Source organism: Tachypleus tridentatus, chromosome 2 (genome assembly GCF_004210375.1).
Source record: "Tachypleus tridentatus isolate NWPU-2018 chromosome 2, ASM421037v1, whole genome shotgun sequence".
Taxonomy (NCBI): domain Eukaryota; kingdom Metazoa; phylum Arthropoda; class Merostomata; order Xiphosura; family Limulidae; genus Tachypleus; species Tachypleus tridentatus.
The window spans coordinates 108,032,811-108,056,289 of record NC_134826.1 but is presented as its reverse complement, the minus strand read 5'-3'; the positions used below and the strand labels follow the sequence as shown (position 1 = coordinate 108,056,289).

The 23,479-nt window shown below is 32.3% G+C and overlaps 1 protein-coding gene across 7 annotated transcripts in view; it reads left to right on the top strand.

The window, feature by feature from the left end:
• LOC143244803 (tyrosine-protein phosphatase Lar-like) overlaps window positions 1-23,479 on the top strand; it is a 313,630-nt gene that overhangs the window by 122,207 nt on the left and 167,944 nt on the right. For all 7 annotated transcript variants that reach the window (XM_076490151.1, XM_076490154.1, XM_076490153.1 and 4 more), the window contains exon 2: window positions 5,793-5,897. In XM_076490151.1, the coding sequence (XP_076346266.1) occupies window positions 5,822-5,897 (76 nt within the window). In that variant the 5' untranslated portion in view covers window positions 5,793-5,821. The remainder of the gene's footprint in view (window positions 1-5,792; window positions 5,898-23,479) is intronic.

Sequence of the window (23,479 nt, the reverse complement as noted above, 5' to 3'; positions counted from 1 at the left end):
AAACTGTCATATTTATATGTAATGTTTGATTAACTCTGTACAACGAAAGTCTAAATCAATACATAATATAGTTCTAGCTTATGACGGTAAATTTTGATTTCATTTTTTTTTACACATACAATTAAACTAGGACTTTGAAACATATTTGGTTTACTTATAGAGGGTTAATCGCATCTCATTTGAACAATCTGCATATGTTAAAGTAGATTGTTGCTCTAGGTTCTGCCTGTGGCGCGACGGACGATATGTATAGTAATTACATATTTAATTTACCACGAATTGTGTGTTCATTACAACACATAATGCCGCCAAAACTTGAATAATAACTGAAAAATAATGGGTATGTAATTTCCCATTTCATGAAAAGTTATTCGTATACCGGAATTATTGACAACTTGGGAACAAAAAGTGCAAATATGTCAAAGAGATTCTTCAGTGTACTTTATGAAAGTGCAAAATAACTTGTTTAGGTTAGAGACGAGCACTGAAACTTCGTTCTAAATCAACCTGGAGGCACTCCCACGTGAAACTGAGAATATCTCTTGGTCCCATTAACACAAAAGTAAACAAGAATTTAAAGTTTCTGCAAACTTGAAATCACCTTTCGTTTTTACAAGGATAATTGCCGAAGAAACTGGTTTATAAAACTTTCTTTTGACCACGTACCTGTAAAGTCTACAGATGTAGCTTTGCTGGCTTTGAGTACAAATACTTTTGGTCTGCTTGAACTTTGTTATATTAGTAGACGTCCTCATACAATGGAAGATCTATGGGAAGTTTGGTGTAAGGTATCAATCAAAATTGAGTTTATCGTCCTTTACATAAAGTTGTTACATTCGAAATTCCTGCGATAACTAATAGTGCGCAGTCAGGGTTATCAGTGATGAGCGTCTAGAGCATCTTTCTTACAAAGTTCGATTAACTTTCAGTGTCAGTGAAGCTAAGCCCTTGTTTTCAAATAATGTTAAATAAAGCTAGGGAAGAAAAGAAGTAAATGTTGTAGATTTTCTTCCTATACCAAATCGTTTATGCTTGAAATATTTTGTTAATTCTAACCTAATTGAAATCGTAAACTGATAGTACGATAGTTTTTAGAAATTATCTTATTCCCTATTTCATTTAAAAATGCGATAATTAAAACACTGTGTTGTTTGTTTTTGGAATTTCGCACAAAGCTACTCGAGGGCTATCTGTGCTAGCCGTCCCTAATTTTGCAGTGTAAGACTAGAGGGAAGGCAGCTAGTCATCACCACCCACCGCCAACTCTTGGGCTACTCTTTTACCAACGAATAGTGGGATTAACCGTCACATTATACGCCCCCACGGCTGGGAGGGCGAGCATGTTTAGCGGGCGCGAACCCATGACCCTCGGATTACGAGTCGCACGCCTTACGCGCTTGGCCATGCCAGGCCGAAAAAACACTGTGTTATTCGTTAAATTCTGTTTTTGGAAGAATGTTGCAACTTTGTTCTAAAACTTTATATAATAATAAATTTAATTCAGTTGACGATGAAAGCAGATACTACTTAACGGTTAGAGTCATATGTTATGATGGTTTCGTTTTATACATTGAAATACAAAGCAAGTTTTTCATACAGTACTATTCAGAAGGTTGTGAAAGTAATATAAAATGGAGAAATGAGAATAGGTGCAAAGCGTTATAAATTAAGATATGCAACTAAATAACTATATAAGCAGTTTGTGTTACATGTGTTGGTAATCTTCTGTAGAAGATATTCTGTTCCATTAATGCATAAAAAAACTTTGTAAATAGCTTAATGTCGACATACAATAACGTTATACAAGAAATTCCCATAATTCTTGTTATTGCTGTTCCACAAAGTATTGACGGATTAAAAAGGTAAGTGTGCATTGCACCCCAAGAAATATTTAGATTGGAAATGATAAAGTACATGTTTCTCACATACTGTAATCTGCGTTTCTCTCAAGGTTTCTAACCTTAATATTGATTAGAAGTGAACGTCGTGTGACGGTGAGTAGGTTGGTTTCGCTGAATCGGTTGTGTAGTAGGTGGAAGTGAGTAGTTGATGGTCTTGAGCATACAGAAATGAAACAAATCTCCACTAATTCTCTGTGGTTCAAAGCTTCTTGTATAACATTAATATAATGATTACATTAGACATTTGCTGTGTTTCACTCTTTATTTGTAACATTTAATTATAATCTAGTCTTTCAGTGTTTTATTGTCCCTCAATAGAATTTAAATATATTCCCATTAAAGTTAACTACTAACCTTTTTAACTCCAAACTACTGGCTTGTTTTTATATCGTTAACTATCGATGGAATACACATTAAGCATATTGTCTGTTACAACACTTGGCTCAAACAATTTTGAAATCGGTCGTTTTCTTTGTACCATATATAGAGAGGACCCGAGCAGTAATTAACAGACCTAACTACAGTATTGGTGTTTTACTCGTGTATTGTTAGGGTCTTTGTTACGAACACAATTATGCATCCTTTGGAACTTTGGCGTACGAGCAGTTCAGAAAAAAACAACAACTTTGTGTTAATATTGTTATTAAAAGATGAAACGTAGACGGATTTTTTATAAACAAATATTGTACAGATCTTCCACAAAATTTTCTGTATTGTTTAGAAACCCATATTCAAGAAGTTTGATATTTTATTTGCACACATATTAATATGTATTGATATTTATTGCCAAACCTATGGAGAAAATCTGCTGCAGTTTGTGAAGTTTAAAAAGAAAAAAGCCTGTCAGAAAATTAAGTCCCAAATTCACTTTGTTCTTGTCAGTTTATTGGTTACCTTGTGTATGTAATGTAGTATGCTATATATATATAATTAGCAAGAGTCAGATTTGTTTTGAATGTATCTCCAATCATGGAGACATCTTGTTTTCGCGAGAGATGAAAGATATGTTTTTTTACAATAAAAAACAACACAAAACAATCAAACAACTAAATAGCAACTTGAAACAATTTATGCCAAAAGTGATTAATATATACATATATGTTATGACCTCATACGTACTGCTACGAAGTTATTCTGCAGTGTCATGAGTGTTGTATTATGTACTGTAAGAAATTATCAATGATATATATGTATATGTTTTGTACAATTATATTCAAATACTAGTTGGAGTACCTGGAAATTATATAAATTTATAATTAAAAGAAAGATTATCTTAGGACATGAAAATTTCTTCCCTCTGATGTAATTATAAAAAAAAAACGCCATAAAAACTATAAAACACAAAATGTGAAGTTGCAAGTTTGCATAACTCTCCGCATATAAGCGACAAACTTTCATGCCACATTTAGTGAAGATCCATCAACAGGGGGCGAAGTAGTGGAAAAAAACACCCATGGAAACTGTTAAATACAAAATCGAGAACTTTTGGTGAAGATCCATCCACACCATGCAAAGTATTTGCATAGACATACAACAGATAACAGACAGTATTATTGTATTTCTTTAGATTCTACTTTCTAAGTAATATGTTATGAACACATGTGCAGAAAGCTCTAAACATTATATATTTATATTCCAAGGTGGAAGTATTATTACTAAACTGTACATCAAAAAGTGAATAGTGGTACATAATTTGGATTAGTTTGTTTTTTGAATTTCGTGCAAAGCTACACGAGGGCTATCTGCGCTAGCCGTTCCTAATTTAGCAGTGTAAGACTAGAGGAAAGGCAACTAGTCATCATCACCCACCGCCAACTCTTGGGATACTCTTTTGCCAGTGAATAGTGGGATTGATCGTAACATAATAACGCCCCCACGGTTGAAAAGGCGAGCATGTTTGGTGTGACGGGAGAGTGATACATAAAAGTACAAGAAACGATAAGTTAATGTTTTGTAGTGGTATTGACTTTATTCTATTTTATTAGTGTGCAAACAGTAATATGCGTATTTATTTTGCTGTTTAAGTATAGTAATCTTGTTAACTGTAAACAACAAATACATGAACTGTGATGAACAAGCAGTAAATGTTTTGCTGTATAAGTAATGTAACATGTGAACAGTGTGATATAAAGCTGTGACAGGGATGTACTTATAATCTGCTGTGTAAGTAGTACTTTATGAGTATAACGTAACGTATGAATGATGACACTTGAAGCTGGGAAGAATGATATGTATTGTGTATAATGTTTTCTAAATGCAATTGCAGTGTGTGAAGACTTATATGTAAATGTTCCACATTTCGAATCGTATTTATTAAATATTGTGTGTCAACCGTGACAGTTAAGGTTTTGAAACGATATGTGAATATTTGTGTTGAATTATGATATATTTGATTGTGAAGTCCTGTTGCTATAAAACACAAGTAGAATGTAGACAGCTTCAGGAGGAAGAAACGTGTGTTTCAGGAGATTCTTTAAATTTCGGGTAAAAATCTTCAAACTTATCTTTGCCTTACCTCATAGATATCTCAAATCCAGCTTAAAACTGGTTCTATATCACGATTTCAAATATATAATTAATTTTATTGGAAAAACATCTGGACTTTTACTAGGATATTTTCCCCCTCAGTCCTCCCCTAGTGGTGTACCACCAATTACTTTTAAAGTTCTGGATGGAGCAAACACCTGAACAGGTGTATCTTAAGACTTACTAACAATTTCTGTAACGGTGTTTGATTGAATAATTCTGAAGTTTTTAGGTGGTATCTAAGAATTTCTCACAGGTTTTGTTTACTATGATGTGTGCTACAACTAATGGATCACGATTTTTGCTAAGCCAGCAATCAATATACAATTCATCACTTACCTTGTACTTGCTGAGTGTGTGTACTATTGGACACGCAAACCTTGACTGCGGCTTTGTCAAATGTTGTCATGGCGACTGGTGCTTAGGTATTATTGGCTCTGAATATGTCACGTGATCAGTTATTCCCGCGAGAATACACGAGAGGAGGTACCAATACAGAGTAAAGCATTTCCGACTTTGTCTCGCCGAAGCACATGCATAAGTGTTGACACTGCGCAGGCGCAATTGAAGCTTTTTGGAATTGGGGTCTATGAGTAACAGTTTGTTCAGTATCCTTACTGTTTTGCTACGAAGAGACTGTTATGGAGGCTGGCGACTTTTACCAATAACCAGAAGTCTAGCTTATGATGTGTTTCTGCTGTGTGATGATTCATTTGACACTATACAGAAACTCGCATAGAAGAACTGAAAGTTAGATAACGTTCGTGACACAGTAGTGTGAAATACACTTTTACAACTTCCAAATTGCAAAAACAGTACAGAAATATGAGTTCGACTAGTAGCAAAAATTTTGGGGAAATATGAAGTGGAAGAATAATTCGGTAACTTACAAAAGTAGTGAACGTGTGATGTGAAGTTGCATTTAGCTTTCCACCTTCCATGGAAAAATTCCATGTTTTTGAGTAGTTTAATTGTGGTATCTTGAGAAGAATGTACTCGTTAAGATAAACGTTTCTATAGTTAAGACAGGGTACAGGTATATAGATATTTTCATATATAATAAAGCAAAAGGTACCTTACCCAATATCTTTAATGTTAAGCCGAGTAATCCAGTTTTGCCTGTATTAGGATAATGTCGTGTAAATAATTTTCCCTGAACCTATGATAATAAGAATACACAAGCAGTGCTCACAGTTGCTATTAATTCCGTGGATGAGAATTACAACACTTGATGTATCTGCTGTGGCACGTTCAATAGATAACCTCACCTGTTTTTTCAGCTGCCACCGTTTCACTGGTTACCATTGGTTAAGAAGACTATACCTTTCAGGCCAGTATAGTTTGTATTTTTTGTATTAATTTTAGGTATATTCCGAGGTTTCTGCATTCACCTCATGTTTCCGACCAGGGTTGCTGAGGTAGTCTGTCTCCTCCTGGTGTTAGCCAGGATCTCACCCTCTACGACTGATGGTAAGTACAATATATTTTAGTTCCACATAGGTGAACTTTGCCATATTGTCCCAAATGACAAGTAATGATATAAACAAAAACTAAGACTAAGCTTATAGTTGTTATTATGTATTTCAAGAGTATTTAATTAGTTGTCACACTATTATTATGATTCACATATGTATTGTATGTGTTATCTCAGGAACATTTACGTAGTTAAAAGTTATATTAGTTATCAAACATTGTGACGTTTTTCGTATCTTCTATTTCGTAGACTGTATAGTGTATTATTCATTTACCATCGCGAAATATTAATGTTAAACATTTTTAAGCGGCTGTAATTTTACGAATTTTACAACTGGCAGTTATCGTGTTTTTAGGTTATAATATTATGCCAGCTTATAGTTACTGGTTGCTGTTGTACTGTGTTTTACTAAATTGCTGTGTTTTTACTTAATTTGTAGCTGTTGGTTATAGGTGTGTTTTGCAATTTGTAAATAGTTATTTTAGCACTTAGGTTACAGGTCCTTAGAGTAGGCGTACTGTGCTCTACAGTTTTTAAATTATGTTATTACTTAGTTTGTAATTGTTGGTTTTAGGTATAGTATATATTGTTGTTTCTAAATTGCTGTGTAATTAGTTAGTTTGTAACTGATTCCACTGCACAACAATTTTTTTGAAAAGTTTTGCTTCCTGAAAAGTGTTTGCTGATTGTGGTAGGTACTTGGTGGGTATGCACAAATATAGTTTTGGTTTTGCTTCATCACGTAGGAACTCTGAGAAATAGACAGTGAACTATTTACCGGCAATAACATATTTAATTGCTTTTATGTTTCTAATACGCTATTAAGTTCAACATAAATAAATTTGGATGTGATTTTCGTGATCAGCAGTCAAAAATCTATAAGGAACATCCAACAATAATCAAGAAGCAAAAGCTTTGTTGTGCAGTGAATTCTTGGTGTATTATGTTATAACCGTTTATAAATAATTATATAAATATGTTATGTACTTTACAACTGTAACTGATACGGGCATTTTTGTTGCACAAGTTCTAATTAGTCGTATTATTACTTAACATACATTTGGTGCACAAATAAGTAGATTATATTTTACACTTTTATTATTGCATATTTAGTACCTTTTGGTTATAGATTTACTGTTTTATAGTTTATACATGGAATAATTATTATACTATTTACAACTGTTGATTATAAAACAGGTTTGTGGTGTTTTGCTGGTTTTAACTATTTGTATTATTACATATTTTATAGCTACTTCTTAAAGGTGCACCATGTTTCACAGTTTATAAGTGACTATAGTATTAAGTAGTTTATTGGTCTTTATTTTACCTGTACTGTATTTGATAGTTTATCAACGGCTAATATTACTATGAATCTTGCAGGCGCTGGCTATAAGCATATTGTGCTTACAGTTTTTAAATCATTATATTATGTATTTTACAGCTGTTTATTACACCTATACTATGTTTTATAGTTTATTAATGGCTGTATTATTGTTGAATAGTTTACAGCAGTTGGCTATAGGTGTACAATTTTTTGAAAATAACGAATAACTGATTTGTTTCTTTTGTAAATACTAAAGTAATGCTAAACTCAAAGAATCATTTAGCAGGAGTAAACCAACCGAAAAGTAGCTCAATAAATGAATATCCGCAGTATGCATGGTTAGATAAGGTATATCGCATATTAGAAACTATTTCACTTTAGGCAAAGAGGCTCGTGACGGTTAGAAGAGGTTAGAATGACAGTGGGCGTAATGTTTTGGTTTGAACCAGTTCAAAACTGTTATAATAGTTGTGAGTGAAGAAGCTGTATAGTTATTTAGAAATCCTAGTTTTCGAGTGTTGCTACCTTATGTTGTGTTTGATGAGTTTTCAGACCATAATTATTCCAGTTGACAGTAAGACATGACAGAAGAGGAAGTTTGCTGATTTTGATTTGATAGTATATGAAAATAATAGTTTTACGTGAGAAAACCTGAGGGTGTAGCTCTGTGTTTTTCTTTTTTGAATTCTGTGTCTTCCTTCGAAGACATGTTTTAGAGAAATTTAATAGTATCATGGACATATTGGGTATTATTATAAATTCAAATATTAATACTTCATATGATATTTATATAGTTTTTTTATTACAGGACTAAACTAGATGATATTAACAATTAAATACATAGCTGTATAAAAAGGTTTTTATCTTACTGTTGTTGACAGAGCTGATAAAAAACTAAAAACAGGGATAAAATATTAAGTTAAAACCATTTAATGTGAGAAGTAAAAAACGAATGTTCGGTACTATCGTTTATACCAGACTTTTTTGTCAAATAATGAATAAAATTTAAAACACATAAATATTTTTCCGGCATACCAACAAGTAAACAAAGTTGGCCAGGTTGTTAATATAACTAAAAATAAAATTGATTGTATGGAAACATTTGGTATATATAAAAAATCATGTTAATGTATAATAGATTACATTGGACAAAGTAGAAGAAATTCAAAGTTTAGAATGAATGAAGAAATGTTAAAAATATTATTGAAACTAAATACGTAAATCAATTGGAAAAAAAAATTGTTATTTAAGCACAAACTGGAAATTTATTTAATGTGAATATACGTGAATGTATTGAGATAATTAAATGTAAAAAAAAATAAATTTAAATTATTAAATAAGGATGATGGAATTTATGGAAATATTGTCAGTAGATGGCGCGAAATTCTTTAATATGTAAATTGGTCTTTTGGTAATTGTATGAATCAGGGTTATATTTTGCAAAACGTTAAACTCCTGAAGATAACGAATTGATATACATCAAAACACGTAGAGTGTATGAGACTATTTTCTAGTCTCATCGGATTTTTACTTATTTTATCCTGTACAATAAATTATGTGTATTTTATTGTAATTTTGAAGCTGGAAACGGCTTCATATTTAGAATTGCGTATAAAGTAATCGTTGTGTAAAAAAACACAAGTTTTTTTTAGATTAAAAAAATTCACTTCGCTTAAGCATTATTCTGAATTTATTAATCGTTCTTATTCAAGAAATAACTTGGCTGCTTATAAATTTATTTGAATATTTTTCATAAAAATCTACAGTTCTTTTTATTTTATTGTATAACTATATTATGCGCAATAATAATATAACTTTCTACTATGACTACCTTTTATTTAACCCGAAGTAAATATCGCAGTATATTTTCTTTACCGTGGCTGCTTTCTAATTAACCTGTAATATATATAACAGTATAGTTTCTCCTCTATCATGGCCTCCTTTTCTTTTGAAACTGTTATACACGACTTAGTGAAGTCCCTTAAACTCTGGCTACCTTTCCTTATAAAATTGTAATACACATCATAGTACAACTTTACCGTAACTACCTTTACTTTGAATCTTGCAATACACATCCTAATCCAGTTGCTCAGATCTGGTCATATTACTTTTTATAGAACTGTAACACACCATAGTACCTTCTTCCACAGTTTTCTTACTGCAAAACTGTAGAACACGATAGTACAGTTGTTCCTTCGCAACTTTCTTTTTATAAAATTGAAACACGCGATGATAGTTATTGATCCATAGTTTCTTTTTTTCAGAATTATAACACCTGACACTACAGGTGTTCTTCCACAGTTTTCTTTCGTATAGATCTGTAACACCTAATACAACACAGTTGTTCTACTACAAAGTTTGTTTTTATTTTATTAAGTCACGTTTCTCTTTCAAATTGTAACAAGTCGAACCATTCTATGATTCTTTAAAGTAATATAAGTGACTGTACGATATATTTAACTGAAATCAGGTATGAAGCAATATATTTAATATATTTCAAGAGTAATTTAACTTAGTTGGTGTAACGTTGCTCTTTCTAGAAGTGTATCAGTAGAAGTGATATTACTTATGATAAGGCTGTTCCTCTATGTTAACTAGGGAGTGAACTCCGTTATTGTTTGTTCGCGGTGAATGGCATTCATTTAACACTGCAATAAACTAAAAGAGATAACTATTTTCCTAACAGAGTCATGTTTATGCCAAGTTGACTGATTTTTGTTCGATTCATTTATAATATCTTAATTAATCAAAAATTTTGTTAGAATATTTAAAAAATGCTCATTGTTTACTTTTCACAATCTAAGACACTCATTATTACGCCTTATACGTAAGTTACTTTTCCCAGTTTAGTTATTTAGCGTTTTGTGTACTTTACACATTTCAGTTCATTAAATCATGTATTAATGTGTGGCTTTCATTATTTTGTATTTCTTGTTTTCTTTACACATTTCAGTTCATTAAATCATGTATTAATGTGTGGCTTTCATTATTTTGTATTTCTTGTTTTCTTTACACATTTCAGTTCATTAAATCATGTATTAATGTGTGGCTTTCATTATTTTGTATTTCTTGTTTTCTTTACACATTTCAGTTCATTAAATCATGTATTAATGTGTGGCTTTCATTATTTTGTATTTCTTGTTTTCTTTACACATTTCAGTTCATTACATCTGTTGAATCGTTGTGTAATCTGTAACATTCCCTTCTGTAGTTTTGTTTATGAGTATAGACTTCAGCCAGGATAACTGCTACATTGTTTATATAATTGCCCTTCCGTATGCCTAATTCAGAGGAGGTAGCCTTTTTAATAGTGATATCTATATGGCAAAGACAGGACAAACACACTACAAAAATTCTATCTCTGTTTTATCGTACATATGATTATCATGTTTATATAAAAACTGTGTTAAGTCTACTGTGAAATAGGTTTACACATATCCAAATAAAATTCCAGTTGTATTCTTTAGAAGGTCATACATGTAGACTATTTTCATATTTTCACTTTGATGACGATTTTGAATAGTAAGAGATGATGTTTAAGTGTACGTATGTTTGCTGTCTGTTGAGTATCGGTTTGAGAAAACATAATTTCACAGCCTGGATAACGTTAGTGTTCATAAAATAATTTTGAACAGCGAAAACGTTATGTTTATTGTCAATATACAACTCTGTGATAATAAAGATAAAAAGCAGCGTGATTCCAGAGAAGCTGCAGTTCAACCCCTTCCTAAAAGAGTTTGACTTTTACTGTTTGACTCTGTACGAAGCTGTCGCATTTCCCCATAAGAAATTATGGTTTAATATCTTGAGGAGTTGCAGCATGATCTTCCTAAAATATACAGCCTGAATCTTTGGAAAATTGCATTTTGATAATATCTTTAAAAGTTGTAGCTTCATTCCATGATAACCTATAATTTAATTTCCTAAGACAGTGACAAGGTATTATTTTCTCAACTTTGTTTTCAAGGAGTTTTGTTATCTTACCTGAAGCTCTTAATAAATTTAATGCATTGTCTTAGCTTGCATAGGTCTTCAAGCTTTAATATTTCAAGTTAACATTACTGGGAGGGAAGAGCTTTTGTTGGTATAATATATTATTTAATACAAAACAGTTTTAAGAGAACGGGAGACGAACAATACTGAGTTGAACATAATTCTAAAGTTTAGAGTATGAAAGTTAATGCAGACAGTTCAGTCCCTTGTTTTCTTTCGAGGCGCATCTAACTCGCCATATAATAAAATTAGTCCTTACGTAGTAAACTTTGCGTTACTGGAAAAACATATCTCTCTTTGGAGAAACAGTATCTTCTTAGTAAGTGAGATTCTTCAAACGCCGATGAAATGAAGACAAGATGTGGTCTGTTTCTGTGTTTAATAGAAAATTAATGTGTACACAATATATTTTAAATTTAATATTCAACTCCAAACGAATCATTACCCCTCCTTCAATCGTTTTTAGTCAGTGATATCATCTTGTATTATATATTTGTATTATATTTTACATTGTTGAAAATATATCTTTCTTGAAATTCAGAATTCGACCACTTTCAAACTCTGGTTTTATAAATGTACATAATTATTTAAATTCTCCTTAGCCAGGTAGCTAAGTTTACCCTTGATTTTCACGTGCTTTGCATGTTAGGAAGATTATTCACCAGCATGGAGAAAATATACCACACGTAATTAGGGCTACAGCAGCTGAAGGCGCATACATCAGAACTGAAATATGATAAACTGATTATGGCTAAGGTCTTGTTATATCACAAGCACTTCTCCCTAATATGTATATGCGATTAATATTTCCTGTTTGTTTACGCTTCTCTTGCTAGCCGTGAGAATCACAATTGGACCTAATGATTTTGTTTGTAATCTTGGGACAGTTAGTTATCTGGTGGTCAGTCATATGATGCAGATTGAAAATTATCATTTAGCCTCTAATCCAATGTTTCCTCAGTTATCTCATTCAAGTGAATCATAGGGTTTAAACTATTCAAGTTATTTATGAACCCTCTAGATTTATTTTTATGACAATCAACTGGACAAATAGAAGCCATCCACCCAACAGGCTGTTACGAAATGTCTCTTAAGTGTCTTAAATACCAATTAACAGAACGTGAAACTACTTTCACACTTATGGTACATGGCTAACCATGGCGCAGTGGTTAGAGTGATGGATTGTGGATCAGAGGTTCTGTAGTTTACGTCCCTTTACTGGCGGAAAATAAAAAGCACAGCCAAGTCCCACTATTTAATTAAAGTAGTCCACTAGTTGACTAGCTACCTTCACTCTAGTCTATCACTTCAAAATTAGTGACAGCTAGTGCAGATAGTCCTCGAGTACCTTTGCGCAAAAATCCAAACGAACCAACGGTAATATTGGTCAGACACCTGGACAAAACAGGCTACCATACACGACACTAGCAAATCACTGCTATTTAACCATTCTAGCTAGTCACAATTGCAGGGTACAGCTTTTGAATTTCAGTCAGATTATCGTAGCCTTAACTGAACGTAATGTCAATGTATGCGTATAAGAAACAGAATTCACAGGGACGGCGTATATGGGATGCATATTATCTATAGCAGGGTGTACCACTGCTCGCCTGCGTAAAACACGTTCTATTAACCAACAACGTTTGAAGAAATATCCATTTACAGATGAGCCATATTTCAACCTGAAGCCGTATAGTAAGCTTATACTAACTTGAAGAAAATATGAAAATAGATCTTCCTCATTTCCTTATATGGCAACAGTGGAAGACTTCTGTGAGCAAAAATGAGAATCAGTGATAGAACCAGGTCCTACGACGTTCGTTTTTTATAATATTGCAATTAGTCTTACTTTTAACCTGAAAAGATAACATTCACCTTAATTTATTGATATATTCCTTGAAGAAGAATTGACCAAATGAACCAATTCACTCACCTCTGCCTCAAATCCCATTCACCATATGTAATATATCATCCTCTCAAGTGACTTCGGACACTAAAGATGCTCTTAAAAAGAGCTCTTTCAAAAGAATGATGGAGGATAACTCACTACCTTATTAAAGGTCTTACTTTAAGCATAGAAGATCACTTGGTATATTCACTCGAATTATCTGTACTCCATACTGAAGTAAAATTTTATATGAATTGTTAAAATGTAAAACCTCATCTAAGTTGTTGCAGTAAAGCAAGAAATATGGAAACTAACGTTTTCAGCCACACTTTATTTCGGTTTCAATATTCACTTGAACAATTTTATACTGCTTAAACATTTACTGAGAATAAGTTGTATAAATAGAATGTCTTATATTCGTAGTTTCTGTATTGTCAATCATATATGTACACAACAAAATTTTATAACCAAAGGAGTTTAAATATACGAGAAAAACTGACAGAGTCGCTCTTTCACGTGACAAAAAAAAAACGTGTTTTCATTTGTTATGTACATACTTTATTAAGAGAAGGAATACTGATATCGTGGTAGTTTTTGGTATGAATGAATTCATGACGTATTTTACTGCATTTAAATTTCATTTTTAGCACGCAGTCATCTTCAGTAGTTGTAAAATATTTGGCTTATTTTGTATATTCCGTAGAGTGTTTGTTAGATGGCTTTTTCTTTTTTTATCAGTTGCGGGTGTTGATAGCGTGCTAGCTAATCATTGTATGAACTTAGGATTCTATCCGCTATTCTTCTTATATAGAAATCCACCTAATGCATTGAGTGTCATTACGCAAATCTTTTAACGGAATTTTCTTGACTATTGCCACAGAATGTATTTCTGGATTTGTATTGGAACTGATCGTTCGAGCTCAACGTTGGGGAGCACTGATAAGGAGAGTGTTGAAATAAGAACAAAATACGGAAGCTGCAATGTTTGACACTGAGAAAGAAGAATGATTAGGGAAGTGACAAATTTAAATATATTATAGTTAGATTGTGAAACTTCTGACTTGTATTCTCTCACACAATAAATAAAATACGAAAGCCCAAACTCTAAAATTTAACTGTGTTATTGTATGTATACGCACACATTGAATTCTGTGTGGAAGAAATATTTAAGTATTTTAAAGTAAAACGTTTTTTATTATTATTACAGCCTTAGCTGTTTTAAGAAGTACAGTGTAAGACAGAAAAAGTATGAATCATTATTTTCATAGTATATCTTGTCATTAATTATGGTCTGATTAAAAATGAGAAATATAAAACTTAAACAGTTGTTTGGGTTTTAGTTACGTACATCCAGTTTAGTGATGACTAGAAACCCACTTGAAGTAATAATGTATTTCAAGGCAACTGGTATGGGTATTAAAACTTTTATTAAAATAAAGTAGAGAACAACGTTTCGACCTTCTTAGGTCATCTTAAGGTTAATAAAGAGTGTTTGCAACTGAACGTTGCCAAGTCTTAGGGACGAGAGTGTAAACGAGTACGGGATTGTAGGAGGCGTTTCTACTAATTAATAACCTGACACACACTGCATCGGTCAATTGCAAACTCTCCTTGTTAACCTGAAGATGACCTAACAAGGTCGAAACGTTGTTCTCTACTTTATTGTAATAAAACTTTTAATACCCATACCAACTGTCTTGAGATACGCCCGATCTGATCATGTGAAAGAGAAAGATATCGTAGTAGGGGTTGTCGTAATGAAAGATGGGCTTGGACAAGTCAAGAAGAGCAGCGCTGACATTATAAAATTCTTGTTATTTTTGGATTCGTAGCAGCATTATGGTACACTCCTAACTTTATACAGCTCATTTTAGAATTTCTTTATATAAAAATGTGTGGAGAACGTTTCTGTTTGAAATAAGAGCCAGCTTCAAATAAGTAGCTCTCCAAACGTCTTTTTACCATTGTTCTTGTACCTAGAAAATGATGAATATTGATGATGTTAGAGTACAATAATTCCTTTTAGTAAATTAGGTATTCAATTGTAATTACATATTTAGCCCCCCAGTGGCTCAGCGGTATGTCTGCGAACTTACAATGCTAAAAACTGGGTTTCGATACCCGTGGTGGGCAGAGCACAGATAGCCCATTGTGTAGCTTTGTGCTTAATACAAAAAACAATTACATATTTTATCTAGTGTTTCTGAAAATGGGAGTCTGACTTTAAAAAGGGTTCACAAGGTTATTGTAAAAGGTTGGAGGAGAAAACAGAAAAGATTGCAGTAGCATATATTAAAATATATATAGTAATTTGCTATTACTTTGGGGATGGGGCAGTAAAAACAAATTTGAGAACTCCTACTGTTGTGTTTCAGTTCAAATTAATGGATTTCTATTCGGATGTAATTCCCTGTGTAGTTTTACGCGTGAATCTAGAATAAATTAATAAACAACACTACTTTAGATTATTTTTGTCTATATTTGCAGATTTGTTCGCCATAACTTCAACTGAACTGATGTTTTTCGATTTTATCTCCACCGATCGTGATGATCTGTGGGCCACACGAAAAATGGGATGAAATAGACTGTAGTATCTTCAGCACGTGCATGTACTGCTTTGTACCTCAATGAAAGAAAGAAAGGGCGGTGACTATTGGCCGCTGTTACATTTTAATCACAGTAATGGGTTGAACTTTGGTAGGTGAAGAGTGAAAGGCCAGCCTTAATTGTCTGTATTACAGTAATTGCGTTTGTATATCTATTTAATATAATTATTTATGTGGCGTCCTGGTAACCTTTAGAAAATGACTGAACTTACACAACAAATGATGTTTCTGGAAAACAACTCAAACTTTTTCTGATTTCTATGAAGTCAAAAGTTTTCAGCTCAGCCTTAAACTCTGCATAAAAATGATCAGTGGCGCCTAAATTCGGATCAACATATAAAACCGGTTTGTTAATATTGTCAATGTCTTTCAGTATTTCTCATTTTAAACTTTCGTTCTTAAATTAAAATTGATGTATATATATGAAAAATTCACAGAGACGATTCTTGAAGTTACAGGAAAGTAATTTCATTTTTCCCATACAACGTTTTATTTCATATACGACCATGTTTATACAAGATATAAATTAATTATCTAAATAGCGACTGTTTAGACTGCTGGAGATTTGAGTTGTTTCGATAAAGCTATTAAATTATCATTGTTATAAAATGCATTGAATTTAATTGTTTCGCTACTTAAGACAATTTAAAATTCAGCCTTTTCTGAAGAGACTCTCTAATTTAAAATAAATACTCGTTCGTTTCTCAACACTGAGCGAAACATATATTGGATCACTTACATTAGGTTATCAGGTTTTTGTCATTCTCTAGTCAAGACACTAAAACATTATTTTTGTGTTCACTTATTTTTTTGAGTCATTCCACGTAGTATACCTCCAATTTTTCTCTTCACATCTTTACTTGGCGATATTTTTATTGCCTAATCCGGTCTTTTGATAGCGAGGGGTTTGATGACCATCTAATCCTTTTTTTGATTGCCTGCCTTGTCACTCTACCGTATCACGAAGAAAGAAGATCACGTTTCAGAAGAAAGTGTGGAAAGATAGCAGTACCATTTTTTCAAAAATGCAAATGTATGAATAGATAAGATTATAGTATTAGAAATATGTACAGGCTGATTTTAGATATGATGAAGTTATTATTTTTTAAAAAAGTGTTTATATTTTGCTGAAAGATGAGATGTATATCTGTGTACGTGTATAGTATTCCTGGAAAGCTCGCGAACTTATTTGGATCCGGGGAGTAAATGCAAAGTTAAAACAAAAATTGAAGCTCAGAAGATAACATGTAATTTATTGTGCTCTTAGAGTTAGTTTGCTTACCTGTGGATCATATGGTTCATGGTTCATTTAGTAGTGTTACTGAACAGGCTCTTCACTTTCAACTTCATATGCGTTATAAAAGTGACAGTATGCAGTAGCGTTATTTGGTTTAAGATGATGGATATTGCTGATGGCTTCCTTCTCTCTTGTTAGTAATTCCAAGTTATGAATGTCTGTATTTGGACCAGTGAAGTCCAGCCAAGTCGTTTAACCTATTTGAAAACATGAAGTATCAAACTTAAAGTAAAGTAGAAGAGCACTTAGTAGAGTGCATACTCCGTTGATCATATTCGGCTCTCAAAAAATACGAAAATGTGTTCGTATTTTCATCATTATCAACACCACGGATCACTTTTGGCAGGACAATGAATAATAGAATTCTACATATGTCCTCTAATGTTCATAAAAATCCGATCCTTTTTGCAAAAATTGTGGAAAATCGATCACTATATTTAACAGATAGTAATTATTTGCATTTCCGTGATCTTGTTGTGATCCCTACCATCCGAAAATTAATCACGTCTAAGTTAAGTCATATTCCACAACTTTTGTCGAAATCCATTCAGCCGTTTTCGAGAAATCTTGCTGACAAACACACACAGAGGTAAAAATATATTTTAACACAAATGGAAAACTTCAGTACCAAGAATAATTTGTTTGAAGCTCACAAAGAAACTGTATAAACCAAAACACAGACTTCAAAAAGAAGATAAGAATATATATAAATTAAAATATCTCGGATTATTTACAATAAAAAAGCTTATAGTTAGATAAAACAAACATTAAGGGCAGTAGCGTGAGAATGTCGATTTTAAAGAACGACATAAATCGCGAAAGCGAAGTCATATTGGTTATGAGAAGTTAAAGTGAGAAAAAAGTAATGTTAACTACTGTAACAAAAGTTGGTGTGAAGTGTCAAAAAAGTTCTTGCTGAAGAAGTGAAGAAAGAAAGGGATATGAACAAAAATTCGTACTTTTCACAAAAAAACGAACAAAAAAACAGAGAGATCGTACTAGCTGAAGAACAAAAGTATGAAGCAGAAACACTATTCTAACTATAAGAAATGCATGTAAAACAAAAATATTACGCTGGATGCAAGAAACGATAATAAAAATAGAGAGAAACGATTGGAAAGTAAAATAGAGAACTGAAGACAAATCTAAAAGATAAAACTATACTGACAGTAGGATAAGAACGCAGAGAAACAATACTGACACAGGATCATATTTGATGATGCATATCATCTCTTAAGAGATGCATATAAAATAGAGAAACCATGCTAGCTAAGAGAGATGGACATTTAACATGGAATCTTTGCTGGCTGAAATGTGAAAAATAAAATAAAATCAAGAAACTGTGCTAGCTAAAGGAAACAAAGTTCTTTAATGAGACTGTGCTGCCTTCAGGAATCGAACATAAAGCGTATAAAATCAGACTTCTGGTATCAATAAAATAGAAAGTCGTATTAAACGGAAGCATAGAGTTAGGGCAAAGGAAGTTAGAGGTTGTGTCAGACATCAAAGTAGTTGTAAATACAAAAACAGAAAAGCAGCGTTTATTCTGAATATTAATTCTGGAAAACTCGTAGAACGAGGAAAAGTCACTAGGATAGTTGTAATGATTTGAAGTACGAAGATAGAAGGACAAATATTTTGTGATGATCACAGAGAAAGTATTATCCGGAATAATAACAGATTATGTTTATGGGTATTTTATGTCCCTTAGAGAGAAATATGAACCTTGAACACAGACATCAGTTCCTTGTTGTGCTCATCACGCTGATCTGTTTAGCAGTCTCAATAACTACGAAATGCACTTAAGAGTGGAAGATCCCCGATACCATCGATTCTATGCTTTGTAATCAGTAGGGGAAGACTCATTTCTTCTCCTCAGATGTCTATCTGGATTTTCTAAATTATTCACATTAATTAGAAGGACAACGTTTATCAAATTATAAAAAAAAAGTTGACGGTGTGCGTTACAATCAAATTATCAACACGTAAAGAACTTCTTAGATAAACGTGAAAATAAACAAACTGAAGACAGCTGGAATTTTATAACAAAGCTCTTTTGCTCCAGTGAACACTGTGATTCGCTTTGATTTAAGCTAATCTTCTTTTATGCTTTTTTTAGTGCCATCACCTACCACAGGTGGATCAACTTTGAAACAGAAGACCGTGAATTACATAAAATCCCCATAAATCACAGGATTTGTTTTAGAAGTTCAGTTTCGTGCCAGTTATGAAGTTCAGGCTGTGGGTTGAGCCCGTATATCATTAAACGTTCGTACTGTGGGGTGAACCTTTGTTATCATTAAACGTTGAGACTGTGAGGTAAACCTGTGCTTTCATTATACGATTAGACTGTGGGGTGAACTTTTTTTATTAAACGTTTAGACGGTGAGGTGAACCTGTGTTATAATTAAAAGTTCAATCTGTGATGTGCATCTATTTAATTATTAAGAGTAAAGATGTCAATAAATCCATGTATAAAAGTCACACAGCGTAACTCTAGCTATTGACTGATATCTGCTGTACATATACGATGTTTCATAATTGTTCTGTTAGAGGTCTTTGTGGTTGCCCCAGCAACGAACCCTTGGTAGTAACTGGCCTACAAATTATATTCGTTCACGTCGGTATCACCGAGGTATGTTCATCCTTTCCTGCCCAACAACGATTAAATCTGATTTTCAGCTAGTATAGGTACTGGAACAGAAATATAAAGTCTGATAAGCTCATACTTTGTCCAGTCTATTACCAATATTATGAAATTAACTTTTGAATTTATATACAATAGTTGTATTAAGTTTTACATAAAAAACAACAAAGCACTTCGACAGATAACCTTATATTATCTTTCAATCAACAACTAGGCTACTAAACAAGTAAATAAGGCAGATAAGGTAAAATATACCTAATTATAAAATAAATCTACAGAAATATATGTTACGCGATTGCAGGAATACGGTTCTTTCAGATTTTTAATATGTGAAATGAAATTAGAAATCTAAATTAGGTTGCGAATACTGGTGTTTCGCATAACAAAGTTCAACTATCATTCACCATCTTCTGCTAGTTATGGGAACATAGTTGTTACTAATGAAATATAAGTTAATATCAATAAATTATCAACTAAATAGAAATAATGAATGTTATTAAATGGGATATTTAAGACAGACCTTTATATTGACAAGTGTAATGTATGTCACAAGGTGGGACTTTATGCCAGAAATTAGTACATACCTATATAAAAAGTTCACAATAAAAATCAGATGTATAGATTAATATATTCTGCAAAATAAATAACACGTACTTCTAGCCAGTTCCACTTGTAGCAGTGAACGACCTCCTTGGCCAACATGCTCTTTTTTGTTTTAACAGTTTTCTGAGATCGTTGACTGTTCGAAATCCATGCTGTTGCTAATTACATTTTCATGTCGTAATGATGATGATTTCAAGATTCAGTACACTATGCTAGGTTTCAGAGAGTAGCAAAATGAAAGCTGCAATTATGTTCGTATTCAGTTGCGATCTTTTTATGTACTTAGTAAATTTATTCATATGTTTTAGTTAACCAAAAAAACATGTAATGCTATTATTTTTATCCCAAAAGCCCTCCTTCAACAGCAAATCTACGAAATTACACTACTAGGAACTAGGTTTTGATACCCGTGGTGAGCAAAGCACGCATAACTAATTATGTAGCTATGAGCTTCAACAAACAAATTTATTGTAAAAGCTACAGACTATCTCGTATTATCATGCTTCAATGCAGACATTCTGCAAAAGTCTTCGTTTGTTGAGCATATCTTTCCCATTTTGCTAGTTTCTTCAATTTTGTAGTATTTTACGAGTACCTCTGCTACTGACTCGTAATCTGAGGGTCGCGGGTTCGAATCCCGGTCGTACCGAACATGCTCGCTCTTTCAGCCGTGGGGACGTTATAATGTTACGGTCAATCCCACTATTCGTTGGTAAAAGAGTACCCCAAGAGTTGGTGGTGATGGCTAGCTGCCTTCTCTCTAACCTTACACTGCTAAATTTTCTTGGGCACTTGTATGAATAAGGTATGGTAAAGATAAATTATTATATATTTTACGTTTAAAATGTATAACAAAATAATAATATTTTTCTCTTCTCCTTTTCCTTTGTAAAAGGTTATACGGAACCTGATTACATTTAACTTAAATTTTATTAGATAAATAACTTAATCGTTTATATAAAAAATATTAAAATCGCAATTTAAAATATACTTTGAAAAACGTCTAATTTTTATTTTATTAAATTTACATAGCTGTTTAACCATAAACATTTTTAAAGTACCAGATTTTTCAAAAGCGTGGTTTAGGTTTTTTAAAAACAATTCAAAATCTATCCATTTACGACTGCTTTTACCTTTACTTCTTACTTAGAGGTCGCTAGTTTATCAAGAGTAATAAATTGATAATTTTAATAACTTACTTGAAGCAACTTAATCTTCGCCCCAAATACATCCTGAGGAGCTCGCAACAGAAATAGTAATAGGAGTGATTCTTGCGCAAATTATCTAGACACAGACATTTATTTTTTGAAGGTAGAGCTTAATTGACCATTCTTGATAAGAAAAGAATATTTAATTTTTCCTTCCTTGGCTTATTTACTCCCCATAGTGTCATTTCGAATATGTTGTTAAAAGGATTATTATATCACAAGTGAAAATATTTTTGATGGTAAGCAGTAGTAATAACTCTTTATGGATAGTGAAAATATTTTTGATGGTAAGCAGTAGTAATAACTCTTTATGGATAGTGTTTCCTTGTTCATAAATAAACTAAAATGTAGATATACAACTAATTTTTAAACTATTTTTGTAATAAATATATTCTAAATAAGAAATACCTTAGAAATACCATCTTCAAGTAGCTGGACGTGCCTCAGCTTTCCTCTGATATACTTGAATAAATCTTCAGCAGTTTATAAGGAATATTTCCTGACTAGTTTTTACATCTGCCTTTGGAAGCTGTGATCACAGACATTTTCTGCTATAAGATAATGATGATGACGACATAAAGTAAAAAAACGTGTATTTATTTTTAGTCCCATTCTGAACGGTTTTGATTTGTACTAATTTCATTATTGTTATATAGTACTGATCTGTTCGCCTATTTATAATTAATTACAGTATTAGAATTATTGATTTCTTTTGTATGTATATTTGTGTATTACAATTACTTTTTCTATTACTCCTTACTAAGAGATCGTTAGTTTATCAAGGGTGACCTTGAATAACTATTTTTAAGAAATCAGATAAATAGCTCAATAATTATTAATTACAATTATTGCTAATAGGCGATTTAGATAAACACTATTGAACACTAAATAATTTATAGTCATTTAATGTATTTATTTTCGTTCCTGGCTAGTCATCTCGAGTCATAACGGATTAAAGCACCTAAAAAGCGTTGAGATATCCCATCTATCAAGCCAAGTCCAAAATACCGAAGTCAAACAAGTTGACAACCATATACAATCAAAACAATAAAGAAACACACACACATATATATATTTATACAGACGCACCAAAAATACAAGATTGTAAATCATTTTCAAAACATATACTTATTTTAACGTGCATAAACATATTATTTTTGGAAATTTAATTTAAATAAAGGAAATGTGTAAGAATAAATAAATATCTAACAGAAGTTTTACGAAAAAACTGCAGCGGTAAGTGAAGTAATACAGATTAAAATACATTTTTATATAATAGTGCTATAGAGGAAATTTTGCAGGTAAATGTGCAACAGATTATTGTTTCCACGCGCAATTTCGCACAATATTTGTATCTTAAAAGTAGATTTCTCATGCGTTTAAACTTTATAATCATTACGTTCCAATTACAAGTCATCCATAAGACATTAACGTCGAAATTCATTACTTTTTATATCGTAATAAAACATTTACATTATTGTATGGGAAGTTAAATTATCTTTCTATTCAGTAGCACCTCCTGAAGCTCAGTTGTAAGTCTGAGGAAATAACGTTAAAATCGAGTTTCGATACCCATGATTAGTAGTACATCACAGATAGCCTCTTATGCAATTTTGTGCTTAACAAACAAACACTTGTCCTCCGGGGAGTAAAAGGTTATTTTATGATTTTTGATGCTAAAATTTGAGGTTTATTTCACACGGGTGGCATAGCTCAAATAGTCCACTGTGTATGTATGAGCCTAAATCAACAACTGAGCAGTCAGACAAAACATTATTGTTGAATTGTGAAATCCTCCATTCCGGAATGTTGTTCGATCTTTACTGTTTACAATCTATAATAATTATTACTTTTACGCTCCAATCTTAGGTTAATAAGTGAAATAATCTAGTAGTAGCTCATCTCTTTCTTTCAGAAGATCATACTCCAAGATGCACAATAAAATTTCATCTCTTCCAGTAACTTAGCATATTTAACTAATTAATCCTAAGGAATAAAGATGTTTGCTGTTA